Raw genomic sequence first — 19,041 nt, 5'->3', positions numbered from 1 at the left:
ATGGAGGCCCATCACAAAATGGAGTCACTTTGGTTCTTCAGTAGCATAGGCTTTATAGAGTGTCTTTTGTATCTATTAACCTGGTATCAGTCTTTTGTATAAAGATTACATTTTGTAATTTGGGAATTGATACTTAAAAAAATTTTATAAATCTTTGAGTTGATTTAAAAATGTTGCTATAAAAACATTGTGCTTATTTGAGTTATTGTCTTAGAAAGTTCTAGGAGGTAGTATCTTTGCTCCTTCACCCTTTTTTTTTGGTTATAGCTTTACCAGTGACTATTGGGTAAATTGTTTTCTTAAATCTTGCCTATAATTTTTATTAGTGATTATTCTTAATGTTTTAAATCTGTAAGATATGCTTTTCCTGCAAACATTTATAAATAACGGATTTGAAGAGAACTTGATTATTAGTATTGCCTTTTCACTTTATCTGCCAAACCAGTTTTGTACCAAAAGGGGCGGGGAATCATGTCAAGACAAAAGCAAATAAATATTGTATTTTCTGGTCACTTAAAATTGAAGCTCCTTAAAGGCTAAGACTTTCAGTTAAATAAAGTTCTGTATGGTATGTGACATCCTGATCCTGCCATATCAGTCTGCATGATCCAAAAGACCTTTCTTCAGATTTTATTTGACCCTTTGACTCTCATACTTTTCTGGAGATTGTTTCGATGCCTTTGGTTTCTCTTGTGTGCCAAGGGGATGATTTACTTTACATAGTATGACATGTTGCTTAGAACTAAATATATTAATTAGTAAAACATTTTAGCTAGAAGCATACTGAAAGAATTACTGTGGAAAAAATATGAAAGCCCATTCAAATATCTGTAATTTATTTCCTTTTTTTTTTTTTTTTTCTGTAGCATGTCTCATACTATTCAAGACAACACTTAATGGTGTCCCGTAGCCTCTGTTCAGTGGGATATGATTCTAATGAAAAAGTAAGTATTTAAAAAGTACTTTTAACACCTAAGTTATAATGGCTTTACTTTCTTGTCTCAACACTGTGTTCAGTGGACAAATTAAATTTTATTAATGCTGTGTAATGATTTCTTTCTCTAACATCATAAGTTTTATAGGTGCTCAGTCTTTGTTCCTTTTTTCATTTTGGGCCACAACCTGAGCCTTTAATTTTGTATTTGCATCTCTACCAAAAATTGAATAAATTTGTTTTTCTTGTTTTCAGCAGAATAACTGTTACAACATTCTGAAAGACTCGGCAAGTTTAGAGATTTTGATTAAACTATTGATTTTTTTTCATTTACTTAATATAAGATCTATTTTGATTGAAGGGAATTATGTGTATTATAAATTTTGGCACTAGGGAATTACATTTAAAATCCTGATATACAATAATGTTTGAGGCTTTTAATAGGATAGAGGGACTAGAAGTGGTGATTAGTGGTAAAACATGACTTAGTGTGACAAAGGCATCAAAGAGGGCAGGAGAAGAGTTTTGGTTAAGAAGGAATGGTTCAAGTTGAATTTAATGAAAGTAGAACTGATATGAATAATTAATTGACAATGAAATAGCTGAGATGCCTTCTGAATCATCTGTTGAAGTATATAAAACTACTCAGATTTGGAGGCTTGGAGAAAGAAAGGGTCTACATTATTACAGTTTAGTAGAAATATAATGTAGACACAGTTGCAGGGTGAATGTAATTTTAAATTTTCTAATAGTCACATTAAGAAAATAGGAAACAAGGGAAATTAATATATTTTTAACTCAGTATTTCAAATATTATTTCAATATATAACTGATATAAAAAGTGTAAATGAGATAATTTACTTTTTTTTTTTTTTTTTTTTTTACCAAGTCTTCTAAATCCAGCGTATAATTTATACTTCTGGCACAACTCAGTTTCATTAGCCACATTTGAAGTGCTCAGTAGCTTTGTGCGGCTTGTGGTTACTTTATTGGACGGCACAGGTCCAGGTGAATTAAGCTGTTATGAAATCTGTAGTTTAATATAAAAACTTCAGCATAGACAATATGCCTTGGGGTGCATGTGTTGAGTTTCCATTTAGAGGTAACCTCTGTCCTAATTTGGAACACTGTGGGAGTGATTAGCTAGCTAGCATTTATTCAAGAGGCCACATTCCAGAGGGGGTGAAATACTGCAAGTGGTTCAGCCATCTTTCTCCCTATAAACACTGATAGCCTTCCTCATTAGCATAAAAGGTGTTAGAAATGGGCTTTCATTGATGTAATTTGTGATTTTGGAGATGTGTTTTGGCTATTCTAGAAATTCTCAGCCCCTGAGTTAAACAATCTAGTTGGACTTTCATTCTTTACTTTTAAGGGTAGAACCTAAGCTTGATCCCTAAATGAGATGGTTGTGCATTCTCCCACTGGGTTGGGGGATTCTTGATAGCTTCATTCTGACAGTATGGTTAGCTGAATCAGAATATTGATGCATTTGTCTCAGGTGAAGCTTTCATGCAGGCTGTTGGAGCATTACAGCATACAGGAAGTCGAGACTTCCCTGAGCTTATCCAGCAGATTTTAAGATTGTTTTTATGTCTATTAGTAAATGTCTATATATGCGTGGCATATAGAACTTTAGGTACTGAGTTAAAATATATTATTTCCCCATTCTTATTTTCTTAATGTGGCTATTAGAAAATTTAAAATTACATATACCCTGCAACTGTGTCCATGTATTTCTGTTGAACTGTAATGATGTAGACCCTTTCTTTCTCTAAGCCTCCATATCTAGGTAGTTTTATATACTTCAACAGATGATTAGGAAGGCATCTTAGCTATGTTATTGTCAATCATTCATATCAGTTCTATATGTCTGTTCATAAATGTCTATATGTGTGTGGTTTGAGACTTGTTTTTGCTACAACATCATAGTGAGGTTCCAGGAATAGGAAACTCACCCACTGTATTGGTGGCCATTGATAACTACTAAAAACAAATGTGTATAACTATCTTGATTAGGACTTTTAAAGAGAGCCTCCCTTTCCTTTTTTGTCATAAATGTCTGAAATCAAATCTGCTGCCTGCTATCTTTGTTGTTTCCTTTCTGTGGCTTTGTTTAATCATGAAAACTCTTTGGTGTCCACAGTCATGATAAAGTTTATGTTTGGGCAAGTGATTTGGCCTTGTCAAATCTGTTTTCTCATTTGTAAAATGGGAGATATTATCAGAACTGATGTTATGGGACTATTATAAAGATTAAATGAGATAGTGCACAGAAGAGATTTTTCATAGTACCTGGCATGTAGAAAGCATGTGCTCTAAATATCAGCTGCTTAATATTATCTTTAGCTCAATTTTGTACATTTGGAAACTGAGGCTCAAAATCCAGATAGTACATGTAAGTGGAATGAAAACTCAAGCCTGTCTTCCTCCTGAGCTGGTGGATTTACTGTGTTGTACCCCATCTCAGAAGTGTTTGGTGAGAGACCCAGTGTCTGGAGTTCTGCTGTCATTCCTCCAAGTACCCAGTGGAATGGGCCAGCTCAGACCTTCTCTTAATCTCTGAATGAAGTGTTGGTGGTGGTTTCTTAGACTCCAGCTGTGAAGATCTAAACAAAGGGAAGAGAAAGAAGGAAGGAAGGATAGAGAGAATGGATTGAAAGAAGACAACTTAAAAAAAAACCTCAGGAAACCTCCAATGTGTTTCTTACCCTAGTGACATCATTAGCACAGTTATAGAACAGCTGCTGCAAAAGTTCTTTGTCTCTCATGGTACCTGAAAGCCCCTCTTGTCTTTAATGATTCAGGTTCTCACTTTAAAGGTGTTTTTTCCTTCCCCTGAGAGTACCTTCAGAGTGCCTTCTGTGTGGCTCTCCACATGTAGGATAGAGTCCCAGTTCCTTAAATGTATGTAAGTCCTTTTATAATCTGGCCTTTTTACCCTAGCTTTATTTGCTGCAACTTCTCCATATATATTTTTTGCTTGAGATACATTAAAAATTACTTGTAGTTTTTAGTGCTACCCTCTACTTTCAGTTATTGCCTTTACATATACTTTTCACTTTCCCTTCTCTGTATTTACCACAGCCTTTTGGGCATAGATAGCTGTATTTTATGACTTCACACATTTTGTTGTGATTGTGCATAAAGTACATTGATGTTATCGATACGCTGGATGTTTACCTGTAATTATTGACACAGAGGAAGAGTTTTAAAGTTGGTTTAACTTTATTTATATATTCTTTTATATGTGTATCCTATCTGGAAGAATATATAGGAAACTGGTAATAGTGGTTGCCTTTGTGGCAAGGACCTGGGTATCTCTATAGTATATCCCCTTTTTTACATTTTTAAATTCTGAATCATGTAAATCTGTTATTTAAAAGAAAACCATGTATGGAAGAATAGGTGATATGATTAGCTTTATTGAGTTCATGTACTAATTGGTAATACGTTCATGGTCCTGTATTAGTAAGGGTTCTTTAGAGAAATAGGACCAGTAGGGGATATATATATGGAGACTTACTGGCTCACACAATTAGGGAGGGAGAGAAGTCCCCTAATCTTCCCTCTGCAAGCTGGAGACTCAGGAAAGCTGGCGATGTAATTCCAGTCCTGGTCCAAAGGCCCCTGAGAATCAGAGGAGCTTTTGGGGTCCCAGTCCAAGGGAAGGAGAGGACTGATGTTCCAGCTCAAGCAGACAGGCAGAACAAATCCTCTTTTCTACTTTTTTATTCTATCAGAATCTCAGCTCTCAGATTTGATAACTCCTACATTGGGAGGGAAATCTACTGAGTCCACTGATTTACATGTTAGTCACAAACACACCCAGAAATAATGTTTAATCTGGGTACGCCGTGGCCCAGTCAAGTTGCACATAAAATTAACTGTCAAAATCCTTGATTAGAGATGTGTCAGGTACAATTATTCATTTTGATAAAGATTTTTCCCTGTCAGGGTTACACTTCTAGATTTGTAACAGTCTGGTATGTGGCCCAAAGTAGTAAATAACAACTGTAGCTACCACCTATTGAATACATTGTGTGCTAGGCACTATTTTAAACAGAAATTTATATTTTCATAACCTCTTATGGCAGGTGCTGTTAATACTGTCATTTTACATACCAGGAATTGAGGGTCAAGAAGGATGACTTGTCTACAGAAGAACACACAGGAAGAACACGTGGTAGTGTTAGGATTACATCCTGGCAGTTTGGCCCTAGACCGGCTCTTAATTCTTAATTGTTATTCTGTCCCTCGAATAGAAATTAAGATGGAATTCTTACTTAATCCCTATAATGTTATGATTTGTTGTATTTACTATAATAGTTGTTTAATGTGTAACTTCTAGTGTTTGTACTGCTTTTATTGGCTGTAGTCTGTTTAATAATTAAGATTCACTTTAAAATGCAGTTCAAGGAAGTATAAACACTTTTTTCTTAGTATACACTTACCGTTTACAGAGATTTACTCATGACCATGTAGAAAGGTAGATGATTTTACAGTCTCAAGCATGAGGAGATATTGGGATATTTTAAGGGCTCATCTACTCAATGCTCTCACTGACTCAGGTTCAGATTGGGTTTCCTATTTTTAAGTCAGAGGCTTTCTCTCAGTTTGGTGGAATAAGCTATTGTGAGTGACATAAAGGTTAAACCAAGACTTTGAAGGCGTTTTGCAATTCTGAGATTCTGTGACTCCGCGTTGGGTTAAAATATTGCTTTAAGTTATATAAGAGTACTTTTAAGATTCTATGCAACTTTATCTTTTTGAAATATAACTAAAATCTTTTTATAGTTCCATTTAACTTATAATCACTGACTCAAATGATTGTGTACTAAAATGTGTTACATCCAAATTACTTCTTATTCTGAGTTTGAAAGGATTAGCCTATATAGTTTTAGAGAATGAAGAGAACCATATTAGTGTCCGATTAGAATGCTATCAGCTTATATATATGGAAATCAAGACCTACAGAGACAGACTTGCTTAAAGTAAATTAGGTCATTAGTGGCAAAGCTGGGCTTAGAATTGAGGTCTCTAGCATAATGGAACTACTCTATTTGGCCTCAGCTTCTTCAAAATTTGATGACTATTCAAACTTAACATTGTATTCATATAGCATAACCTGCTTGGTCTGGGAATCTTTGGATATAACCATAGTTTGTATCTGTTCTGAGTTATTAAAAATATTTACTACTGTGCCCAACCCAATATTGATGGTATATAAATTATATCAGACTTTCCTTTGATTAAAAACTCATGTCCAATGTTAATTGTGGAAAAAACTTGTTTTCTGGTCCCAAAGTGAGAGTAACAATGTTATTTGTGGTTTATCTCTTCAGATTTTTGAGAAAATTCTTGTTGCTAATAGAGGAGAAATTGCATGTAGGGTAAGTAGAATTTAATCGTATTTTTTGTTTTACTCTGAATTTTATTATTACATCCCTTTAAATATGAAACAGTGTTAATGATAACATTAATGTATTTTAAAATAGATTATTAAAACTTGCAAGAAGATGGGCATTAAGACGGTTGCCATCTACAGTGATGTTGATGCTAGTTCTGTAAGTATATTTTTGCTTTATTTAAATCAGGACCTTATTCTGGGCCAAATAGAAAAAAATGAAAGATAGTAAGTTTTTTTCTTCTTGATCTGAAAAGAGCATACACAATTAAAAAAAATTACTTAATTTTGTATTAAGCAAAATGGGAGCATTGTGTCTTCAATGTATGGATTATTTATTTTTCAAGGCTTTGAAAACCTAGACTAGAATAAAAAAATTGCTAGACTGATTGCTGGTCACCAAGTAGATTTCAGCAAAGCATGAGAAAATTAGATTCAAAGATTAATGAAATGTTTATACAATGCTGCCTTATGAGAGCACATTTCCCTACAGCATAACGCTAGTATCACTAAGGGATTGCTGTAATTGTTTAACCTTTGTAAAAGCTTTACTGTGTTCAGCAGAAAGTTTGATAAATGAAAGATAGGCTAATGCTAATTGGACATGAATGAAAAAGTATAGCATAAAGCAGGGAACAATATATAATTTCATTGAATTTTTAGCACAGCAGGCATTTTTTATCAGTAATGAACTATGAATGAGTAGTAGAAGAAATGCCATGGGAAAAGAATGTAAATTATGAGAACTTTATAGAATGAAATATAAGTAGTTGTACTTTAAGTTACTGTTTTTCAAATTCTACTTTTGATTATAGGACCTATTAATAATGTCAGCTTTTATTGTATAGTAATTTAATACAAAGAATTTTTAATTTTTGTAATTTCTTATTTTATCTAGAAGTATGTTCATTTTGCCTTATGGTGTTACTTTCTAAAAAACAAAATGGTTATTATTGTAAGCTACTCTAATTTCTCAAAAATAAAGGTTAAGTATTTGAGAGGAACTTTTAAAATATTCAGCTTTTACTTAAAAGCAATTAAGTAAACTTGTTTTGCATGTATTGTTTGATTTTTTTTTTTGAATATTGGTTTTTGGCTTCTTTACTAGTAATTTGTTTTAACTGCTAGTTTCCATTCCTTGCAAGATATTCATAAAACAGTGAAAAAACTGTTACTTCAGTCTCTTTCTCAATTGGCAAACTAATGCATTTGTTTGGAGCAAACTCTAGAAATACGTTTGTGTCACCATCAAGCTAGTTAATAAATTTAAAATTCACTTTTCTCAACTTGTGTTTATTTTCAGTGTATTAGGAGGCATTTTTATTCATGGTAAATAGAAAGAGAAAAATGTTTGAATTGTGGACAATTACTGTTTTTAAATTCTAACAGTAACCTTTTACTTATCTTTTTCCTATATCAAAATACAGATAATTCTTCATGCTGTGTTCTCATGGAGATGATTGTTGGCATTGATAGTCCAAAATTATACTTTGTTTCTGTATATTTATATTTCAGTGTTGGTGCTATTGAATGATGATCTACTTTGTAAGTTTTTGCCTCAAGTAGCATGACTAACTGTTCCCATTCTTACATTTCTAGCTTTGTATTCACTTTATAGTCACTTTCTAGATTTTGAAAAACTAGTTTCAAAAGAGTTGGTCTGAGTTTTAAGTCTGTCATTTATATCCTTCCTAAAGCAGAGGTGGTAGTTTTATTTTAGCCACTTCTGGCTCAAAGTAGAAGTGAGTATATCAGAGGTTATAATAATTTAGAATAAAAATTGTCAACAGAAGCAATGAATGCTCTGTCAAATGTCTTAATATGACCTACTTTAAGTTAGTTTCTGGAAATATACTATAAGTAAAAGGATAATAGTGATGGTTGGAATGTTCGAAGTTTAAGCCTCAGCTATAGGGCCAAATCTACTGTTTGTGTTCTACTTCGATCTCAAGAAAGCCAAAAAGGTGAATTCCTCTAACAGCATATTTTGCTTCTTTAACGTGCGATGATAGTTTCGTTACCATCATATCTAATCAGCTTTACAGTATTGATAATAGGAATAAGGCATGCTAGTTATATGTATTGTTAATGTTTAAATGTTTATTTTTAGGAGGCGAGCATTTTAAATGTAACTTGGAGTCAAAAATCTTATAGACTATGCTAATTTGACAAATTGAAATGTAAATGTTATTGCAGTAGGAAAATACTGTAACAGTTGTTTCTAAATGCTATTAATTTTATGTTAAAAGAACTAATTTTTAAACAGGTAAGCAGGGAAAAAAGACTAATGGTTACTACTATTAAGTGATAAATTACAAAGAAGGAAAGACAACTAACTTGCAAAAAATGTTTAATGGAAAAGAGTTAACTTTTAAAGATGACTATGCAGTTTATTTCCATGGGCTTCCTTCCCCCGGTCATATTCTTCAAAATTGTCTTCAGTATTTTTGGGTCTTTGCTCTTCCATATGAATTTTAGAATGAACTTGTCAAATTACTGAAGACACACACCCCCACCAACTTTTAGGTACTATGGACAAGGCTTCTATAAACACTGTTGTGCAAGTCTTTTGTGAACATATGCTTTCATTTCTCTTGGATAAAATACCGAGGAGTGGAATTGTTGGATCATAGGGTAGATAAGGGGTGAGTAGCCTTTTTCTTTTCGGATAATAAATATATTATCTCTCTGAGTAGTAAACCTATTTTAGACTTTGCAGGCCACATACGATCCCTTTGCATATTCTATATGTGTGGTTTTTATTTTTATAGCTCTTTAAAAATGTAAAAACTATTCTAAGCTTGAGGATTGTACAAAAGCCTTCCTAAGATTGGATTCAGCCTGTGAGTGAGTGGTATTTTGTTGACTCTGGCATAAATAAATGCATGTTTAACTTTATCAGAAAATGCAAAACAGCTCTTTGACATGGTTGTATCATACTTTCATGACTAATGTATGAGTTTTCGGGTTTCTGCATGTCCATGCCCACACTTGGTGATATCAGTACTTTTGATTTTTGCCATTTTAATGACTATTATATGTTGTTACGGTTTTAATTCAAATTCCTTGATGAATATTGATCTTGAGTATCTTTTCATGTTATTGGCCATTCATTTATATTCTTAAGGGTTTGTTCAAACATAATGAAAAATTCAAAGAGTAGTACAGGGAATACTTATATACTACTGTATGCACTAAGCTTGGTCACTTGGTTCAGGAGCTTTAATCAGGTCTCTCCATTATAACGTTGCATTTCTCCTCTTTTCAAATTAGTTTTTGGGGTTGAACCTTTGAATCCATATGACTGTTTTGTCCCCCCAACAACTTTGCATCTAACATTTTTGCTTCCAGTTACAACAATTGCCTGACACATGGTTACTTTGGCTGTTCATCGAAAGGATGTTTGTTATAGTTAATCTAGGATTTTAGGTGCTTCTAGGGAGGGTTCGCAGGTTAGCTAGTTTTATTGTTGGATTGTCTTAAAATAATATGACATTCTATTCTCCGTTGAAGTTCTCTTGCTTTCATTGAGAATGTAAGACTGATCTAGAGCAGTCTCAAAGTTAGGCTTTACCCAGGAAAACAGTTCATATATACTGATGAGAATAGTGCATCTGTATCCGGATTATGAAGCCAGAGTCAACAAGCAGGTAAAGTACTCTAGTGGGAAATGGTCAGGACAGGAGAAAGCAATATGAGAGTTAAACTTCTTAAAAAGTCATGAATTATCTTTCATGTGTCATTCTCCAGGCCCTTATTTAGAAAAATTTATAAAGAATGGCTTATAAAGGGAAGATAGTCCTAGTGGAAGACTATATCCTGCTGGGATTTTTGAAGGGATTGTGGTGTATCTGTAGATCAGTTTGGGAAGTATTATTGGCTCAACATTTTTAAGTCTTCTATCCATGAGCATGGATATTTTATTTGATGTTGTTCTTATGTAGGTCACTTTAATTTCTTTCAACAATGTTTTATAATTTTTAGGATATAAGTGTGGTACTATGTTATATTTATTCCTAAATAGGTTAGTATTTTTTTGATGCTACTAGAACTGTTATTATTTTCTTAAATTTAATTTTTATTAATTGCAAGTGTATAGAAATACAATTGATTTTTGTATAGTGATTTTGTGTTCTGTAACCTTGATGAACTTGTTTTTAGTTCTAAATTTTTTAAAAATAGATTCATTAGGATCCCCTCTAAATCATCGTGTCATGTATAAATAGAGATAGGTTTATTTATTTTCCATCTGGATGCTTTTTATTTCATATTCTTGCCTAATTTCCTTGATTTTAGCTTTCAGAATGATATCGAATAGCCATTATGAGGACAGGTATCCTGTTTTGTTCCTCATTTTAGGGGGAAAGCATTCAGTATTTAACAATTAAGTTTGATTTAAGCTTTGGGATTTTTATAAGTTCCCATCATCAGGTTGAGGAAGTACTTTGCTATCGATAGTTTGTCGAGTATTTTTTTTTTTAATCACGAATGGGTGTTGGAATTTTTTAAATGCTTTTCTTGTGTCTACTGAGATGATAATGTTTTTGTTCTTTATTTACATATGGCATTTTACATCAAGTAATTTTTGGACGTTAAACCAGCCTTGCATTCCTGGAATGAATCACACTTGGTGATTGTTCTTTATGTTGCTGGATTAAATTTGCTAATGTTTTGTTGAGAATTTTTTATTCATATATATGAGATACTGATCTGTAGTTTTTGGGTCATGTCTTTGTTTTTGGTATCAGAGTGATCCTGGCTTCATATAAGATGGGAAGTATTCCCTCATCTTCTATTGTTTTAAAAGAGTTCATGAAGGATTGGTATTATTTCTTAAATGCATGGTAGAATTTACCACTGAAGCAGTCTGAGTCTAGGCTTTTCTTTGTGGGTAGTTTTTTGATTACTAATTCAATCGCTTGTAAGCATATTCAGATTTTTGTATTTCTTTTTGAGTCTGTTTCTATAGTTTATGTCTATCTAAGTTATTTGGTTTATTGGTATATAATTATTTATAGTATTTCCTTATTTCCATTTCTGTGAGGTTGGTAGTAATGTCTCTTTCATTCCTAGCTTTAGATATTTGAATCTTCCCTTTTTTTTTTTTTTTTTGGCCACTTTAGCTAAAGGTTTTCAATTTTATTGATCTTTTTAAAGAACTAACTTTTTTCTCTATAATTTTCAACCTCATATTTACTGTAGTCTTTATTATTCTGCTTGCTCTGGATTTAGTTTGCTCTTTTTAAAAAAGTTTAAGGTAGAAGATTAGGTTGTTGATTTAAGGTCTTTTAAGTATAGGTGTTTAGCTACACATTTTTTTCTAAATATTGGTTTAGCTGTATCCTATATATTTATCTTCATTTTCATTTCTGGAAGTATTTTTTGGTTTCTCTTGTGATTTCTTCTTTGACCCACTTGTTATTTAGGAATGTATTGTTTAAATCTACATATTTGTGATTTTCCCATGTTTCTATTACTGAATTCTAATTTTCTTCTATTTTGGTTGGAGAACATTTCTATCATTTCTATCCTTATAAATTTCTCAAAGTTTTATGTTTTTTTTTTTAAATGACTTTTTCTGGAAAATGGTCCATGTGAACTTAAGAAGAATGTATATTCTGTTCTTGATGAGTAGAGTGTCGTTTAGGATTGGTTGGTTCATAGGGATATTTAGGTCTTTTTTCTTGTTCTTTTGATTGTTCTATTGAAAGTGGGGTGTAACATGCTTTTAATTGTTTTAAAAAGGTTAGTTATTGTGTTTTGCTCAATTGCAAAATTGATGACAGGTGATTATGTAGGCCTGTAATTGCAAAGAGTCTGAATAAGGTAAAAAAAATCAGTAACTAAAGGACTCTCTTAAGGAATGGAATGGAGCATCCAGGACTTGAAGATTCTCACAAGAATTCTTTGCAATTTTCAGGAAGCAAGAACTTTTGACACGATTTACATTGCTCTAGACTTAGAGAAAGAAAAATAGATTCCTCCTTTCCTTCCTTTTTAAAAATGAAACCAGCAATATAACTCAAATTAAAATTTGGACTAAGGTCATAAGCAAAAAAAAAAAAAATTTACAATGACTATTATACATATTTATAGAAGAATCCTAAGTAATGGAAAATATAATTTATATAATATGCTGTAGCCATGCAGAGTACATTCTTGACATTTCAATATGGCTCAACATTAGAGACTATAATTTAATTGAGTATACTGAAGGTCAGTGAAGAAAAACTATGATCATCTTGAAAGAAGCCTAAATGTCATTTAAAATAAACCCACTGCCTTTTCCTTGTAAACTTTCTAGTAAAAAAGGATTATATGAAATACTGCCTTCTCATAATAAAATGGTTATACCTCACAGGAAGCATTCTCATGAAAGTCAGGACGAAGACTGATAATTTACTATCATTATTATTTAACAGCATGCTGGAAGTGCTGGGTAATGCAGTAAGGCACTCCAGTTTTAAAATGGTAGACAGGAAAGGCAGAGTTTTTATTTATACAGTCAACTGAATAACTCTTTAGAAACAGTAAAAAGAGATCTCTGGTAGTTAAAAAAGAAATATAAAGAAACCTATAGTTTATTTACATATATTTGGTGTGTGTATCAATAAGGTATAAAGTAAAACAAAAAATGGAACTTCATAGAATCAATGGAAAAAACACTTTATGAGTTTAAAATGAAATTTGTAAACCTTATGTGAAAACTTCTTGATTTGTATAGGAAAACTGAATATTGTAAATGTTAGTTATTTCTAAGTTATCTACATTTTTATATTAAATCCTAATATGTACTTTTGGGAGGGAATTGACAAAGGAGTAAATGGCCTAGAAAATTCTGATACAAGTTGAAAAGGGGACTATCCTAACAGATATTAAATTATACTGCCTTATAAAGCAGAAATAATTAGGACCACTCCATAAAATTTTGGAGCAAGAAGAGTCAGGTCTTTGGAATAAATTTATTAACTTTTAGGCAGAGGGCTGATGGGGGAGAATTTCTTAATTTGTCGAAGAGGGCCTTATTAATATTGACTTAGAAGGCAGAGTGGATTATAGGGTTGTGTGTTACTAATCTATTGTGATTTTAGCTAGTCCCAGAGAAGTTAAGAATATAAGGAATGAGAAATGTTCGATGGTTTTAGTGACTAGGACTTGAGGAAGATGGGTCCAGCTTCATTAGTTTGGTGAATAATGGGAGCAAAGAATTTGAGAATTTAGATTCTTGTATTCTTCAAAATGCATGCTGCATAACTTTATTTAATACCTTTATTTGTTTTTAAGTATGCTTTTCCATAAGAGATAGCGAAATATTGTTATATCTGTATCAAACCTGTAAAGTTAAGGTTTTGATTTTTTAAAATGGGATTGATTCAGTACTTTAACCTTTGACTGTGTACCATATCTAGACTCCTAAATTGAGCTTATCGATATTTTGTTGCTTCGCCTGTGTGCAGTAACATTGGATTTAAATGAGAAATAACTGATATTTACTGTGTTAAAACCAAAACCTAAAATCAGGGAAGTGGTCATTGTGACTCACATCTTTGCCAGACAGCCCGCTGTTTGAAGTATGACTCCTGGTGAATATTGTAGTCTAAGCGTTAGGATTTGGTAATGAGATCGAGTGGGGTTTCCTATGTGCACTCTTGGATGATTGACAGTAAGGTGAGGGGAATCATCACTTAGCATGCCCACCCTTGATAATATTTCCCTGTTGTCTGGGGAGGTACCGAGGACAAATAGGACTTTGTGATGTCTGTGTAATTAGTATATGATGGTTCCAGCTGAACAAACTGGAGGGTAATGATAAGGTAAATGGAGATGGAATAAATTAATGTAGACTGAGGTATAAAAGATCTTAGGGAAGAACTTAGCAAAATTTTATGGTGGTGGTAGAATATCTTTATCTTTTTATATTTGTATACATATTTATATTTGTTTATCTTTGTTAGAATATCTTCAGTTTTATTCTAGATGTACACAAAGATGAAGCAATTTAAAAGTAAAAACTTCACACATTTACTTTTTCTTATTCACATAACTTACTTTTGAGGACATTTTTTCAAACTTTTTCAATTTGGAAAGGAGTTAAAGTTCTTTTAAAAAATCATTTCACAAAATCTGTTAATGGACTTATTTGCAGCTAATGCAATCATTGATCCTTAAACAGAAATAAATGACCAGAGTCAGCTTTGTAAAACTTTTTTGGGATGATAACTGAAAAGTCAGGTGACCTTTTATTGTGCGTGTGTGTGTGTGTGTGTGTAGTAGAGATGGCATATTTAAATAACATTTTCTTAAATTGTTTTGCTAGTACAGACTATTTTATGATGGAAGTCCTGGTTCATGTTTCCTAGTTGGTCTTAATTACATCAGAAATATTTCCAGTCATTTAGATTGCAATAGAAAAATCTATAGGATTCTTAATTAATTCTTGCAAAAAATACTAATTGTCATTGTTCAACATGAAGTTTCCTTACCAGCAGCATAGTTTCATGGCAAAGCTTCTGATGGTGACTGTAATACTGCATTTAATGGAAGGAAGCAATTGGTTTCATTAATGTGATTTTTGGACCTTGGAGCTCTGGTAATTGGGCAATTAAAAGGATTTTAAATGGTATACTTGCTTTAAAACTTGCTATTGCTCACTTTTCTTATAAAATTTAGCTTCTCATAACCTTTTTTGGATTAAGAATAGAGCATAGCTACTTATGCAAATTTGAAACATTGAAGTTTTTAGTAAAGAACTAATTAGGAGAAGAAAGCATTTAAGATGTTTAGACATTTTTCTTCTATACTCTTTTGTTTTTGTCTTTGGAAAAACATATTTTGCAGAAACAACATACTACATCAATTTAAAATGTTTTTATTATCTTGGCTTTGCTAAATTACTTTCTCTACATTTTTGGGTAAAATGAAATAGGATAGGATTCTTGGTAGAAATTTGTTCACATTAATATGGCTCATCAGGGACATTATATTTAATTGGAGATCCTGCAGAATAGTAGCAGGAGGCTGAAGAGAATTATTTAGCATTAGCAATGACTCGTCTGGGAGTTGTGCACTAATCAAGGAGCTTGAGTGTTAGCAGTGGGGATGATGGGAATTATGACGATTATGACATGTAAGCATGTCTGTGTGTGAACTGGACAGGCAATGAGTTAATCAAGAAGTATATTAAATGGCTCCCATGCTGATTCATTATTATCTACCATAGAGCCTGTCAGGTTGTATATTTAAAAAATACAGTAATTGCTGAATTCAGCATGTATGCATTCAGCCATCATTCTTTCCTTTTCAAGAAAATCACCTCAAATTACCTACTACATATAAAAATAGAAAATTGTATAAACTCTGCTGTCTGTGATTTGCATTTTTAAGTATAGAATCTCTTTGTTTTTTAACACTTTAGAGTGAACCTTTAATTTCTGATTTATTTGAAAATCTGATTTGCCCATTTATATATTTATTATAAACACTCTTTGGCTTATTTTCTATTACATAAAGTGGGTTCAAAACCAAAATATATTCGTTTTCATGATGAAAAAATCTAATATTTCAGAAAGACATTAATATTTAACACATGAAGCTGTAGACAAATCAAAGCATTAATCTTTTCCACCATCATAATGCTCCAAAATCGGGGTGGGTGTGGTGGTGGTGGAAATCTTTGCTCTAGTGGGTGGTCTCTTTGTGCCAGGTAGACCCATTCTGTGCCCAGCATGGTTAGAGCCATCTGTCATGAAACTATCAGTTAGAAATGCTAGAAATGTACATATTTTTGGGGAATGGAACTAATAAATTGAGTTCCTTTTAGAAAATAAATTGAAATGCAGCATAAATCCCTGAGCAAACTGGATTATATCTATAGGCAAATTTATAGAATTACTGTACAGATGAACATACAATTTTTTTTTTATCATAAGCACTGCCAAATTTAATAAAACTTTCCACCAAACTGTGACCTTCATGTATTAACTTAATTAAAGCAATATTATGGGTACTACTCCAAGTGTTAACCTGTGGGTGGTAGTTACTGAAATCCATTATCTATGGAGTCAGTATTAGTGGTCAGCCACATCAGAAATAAAGCTTGGAACCATGACCCTCCCTTGGGTGCTGTGAGCTCAGCAGGTTAAATTGTCAAAACCTGTTAAAGCTTCTTAAAAGACTGATAATTTAAGCCCCCTGGAGCTAAAAGTAAACCAGTCATTCCAGTCAGGAAGGACTCTGACTTTATTTAGCAGCAAGGCAAAAATTACTTTTGGATAGCAAAAAAAGGGTTTATAAGGGTATCTTCCCATATAAATTATTTTTTTTCACATATTTATTAGTATACCTTGCTATTTAATAAAGATATTTCAACTTAATTTATGGAAAGTGACTTGTGAAAATTTTCCTTTATAAAATCCTAAGACCTTAATTTTCTTTAATAAGAACTTTGTCCTTATACTAAAGATTTAACTTATACTCACAATATTTCATCATTTTGTTATCACTTTGTATTTGTATATTTTAAATTTTCTGGTAAATTTAAACAGCATATTTGAAAAGGAACATTGTATTTCAATATAATTCGTTCCTGATGGCATGAAAAGGTATCTATATGGATTAATTGTTCTCTAAGCATCCATTTAAGATTTAGAAGTTTTGTAGTCTTAGTGGAAGAGCATACATTAAATAAAATATTTAAAAAGCTTACATTTATAAATAATATTTTTGATATTTCAGTGTTTATAAGGTCCCAAGTTAACTCATATTTGTTACAGCTTCACTCACTTGAGACCTCTTAGTGTAGGGAAAGATATTCTAAGTAATAACACTTATTGAGTAGCTACTATATACTAGAGAATCAGAATAATTATATAAGGGAAGTATTATTCTTGATCATTTTAGATCAAGAAAATTGGGACTTCAAGACATAAAGTAGGTTGCCAGAGATGGTCTAGCTAGGCAAGCAATAGATTCGAATTATGTATGACTCTCAAGTTGTAGCACATTGCTTCCCATACTAAGTATATAGAAAAGTACCCTTTCTTCCTCAAAGAAAGAAAAGTTTATTATTACTTTGAAGGCTGTATCAGTGCCTGTTGTGGGCCAGATGCTAGCTGATGGAATTAGAATAGTGACCAGGAGCGACGTGATTTCTGCTTTTATGGCATTTATAGTCCAGTGGTAGAGAAAGATATATAAGAAAATATACAAATAAGTAATTACAAATTGCTGTGTTATGAAGGAAACAAATCAGCTGCTGAGAGAGAATAATGGGGCACTCTTCATTAATAAGGTGTTGTGGGAAATTCTCTCTGAGAGGGTAAAATGGAAGCTGAGCACTGTCTAGATGCTGGTAGTGGGTTATGGTCTGTCCAATGGAGAATTTGTAGGCTTGGGACAGAGGGCAGGATCCTTGTCTTTCTATATGGGAGACTGGCAAGTCCAGGTAAAAGTGCAAATATGTAGTATTTTTAAATGTCTAAGTTTGTAAACTGATGGGTTACAAGTCTTCCTGTGAATTAATCATTTATTAGTTCAGTTTCTACGTCTATAATGTATTCCCCAAATGGATATTAGATATTTTAGTACAAGGGAATTTATAATTAAATATAGCAAAGTAACTTCAGTGAACTTATTCCAATTAAGTGTTATAGATCCCTAGGCTACACTGATAAAACTCAGCTGGGATGCTCTACATAGGGGAGAGCAGTTTCGAAACTACAAAAACTTGTTTATGAAGGCATTCATGTAATTTTTCCTCAATAAGAAATGCCTCTACATACCAATTTTTTTGTTTTGTTTTGTTTTCTAAATACTATTTTGTGGAGTTAGTTTTAGGTTTACATCAAAATGGGAGGAAGCCGCAGAGATTTCCCATATACCTTCTGCCTCCACACATGCACAGACTCCCCATTATCAGTGTCCACCATCAGAGTGGTCCATTTGTTGCAAGTGATGAACCTATACTGACATCACAATTACCCAGAGGCTGTTGTTTATATTAGGGTTTGCTCTTGCCGTTGTACATTTTATAAGGTTGGAAAAATATATAGTGTTAAGAATCCATTATTATAGTGTCATACAGAGTATTTTCATTGCCCTTAAAATCCTCTGTGTTCTGCCTGTTCATCTTTCCCCACCCTCCATCCCCTGGGAACCACTGATCTTTTTACTGTCTCCACAATTTTGCTTTTTCTAGAATGTCATGTAATTGGAATTACACAGTATGTATCTTTTTCACATTGGCTTCTTTTACTTAGTAATATGCTTTTAAAGTTTCTCTGATTTTTCATGGCTCGATAGCTCATTTCTTTTTAGCACTGAATAATATTCCACTGGATGTACCACAGTTTATTCATTTATCTACTAAAGGACATCTTGGTTGCTTCCAAGTTTCAGCAATTATAAATAAGGCTGCAGATTTCTATGTGGACGTATGTTTTCAGCTCTTTTGGGTAAATACCAAGGAGTGTGATTGCTGGATCACATGGTAAGAGTATGTTTAGTTTTGTAAGAAACCACCAGACTGGATTCCAAAATGGCTGTACCATTTTGCATTCCCACCATCACTGAATGAGAATTAAGTTTCTGCCTCAAGAAACTAGGAAAGAAGAGCACTTTAAATCCAAAGTAAGCAGAAGAAATAATAAAGATTAAAGCCGAAATCAATGACATTGAAAATAGAAAATCAATAGAGAAAGTC

General features: G+C 32.7%; 1 protein-coding gene across 3 annotated transcripts in view; it reads left to right on the top strand.

Moving 5' to 3' along the window:
- Window positions 1–19,041, top strand: part of PCCA (propionyl-CoA carboxylase subunit alpha) — a 321,747-nt gene that overhangs the window by 11,698 nt on the left and 291,008 nt on the right. For all 3 annotated transcript variants that reach the window (XM_016123140.2, XM_016123141.2, XM_016123139.2), the window contains exons 2-4: window positions 867–944; window positions 6,280–6,327; window positions 6,433–6,501. In XM_016123140.2, the coding sequence (XP_015978626.2) occupies window positions 867–944; window positions 6,280–6,327; window positions 6,433–6,501 (195 nt within the window). The remainder of the gene's footprint in view (window positions 1–866; window positions 945–6,279; window positions 6,328–6,432; window positions 6,502–19,041) is intronic.

Source organism: Rousettus aegyptiacus, unplaced genomic scaffold, assembly GCF_014176215.1.
Source record: "Rousettus aegyptiacus isolate mRouAeg1 unplaced genomic scaffold, mRouAeg1.p scaffold_m13_p_11, whole genome shotgun sequence".
Lineage (NCBI taxonomy): Eukaryota > Metazoa > Chordata > Mammalia > Chiroptera > Pteropodidae > Rousettus > Rousettus aegyptiacus.
Note: the sequence above shows the minus strand (reverse complement) of the source record. Positions and strands in the feature narration are given on the sequence as shown.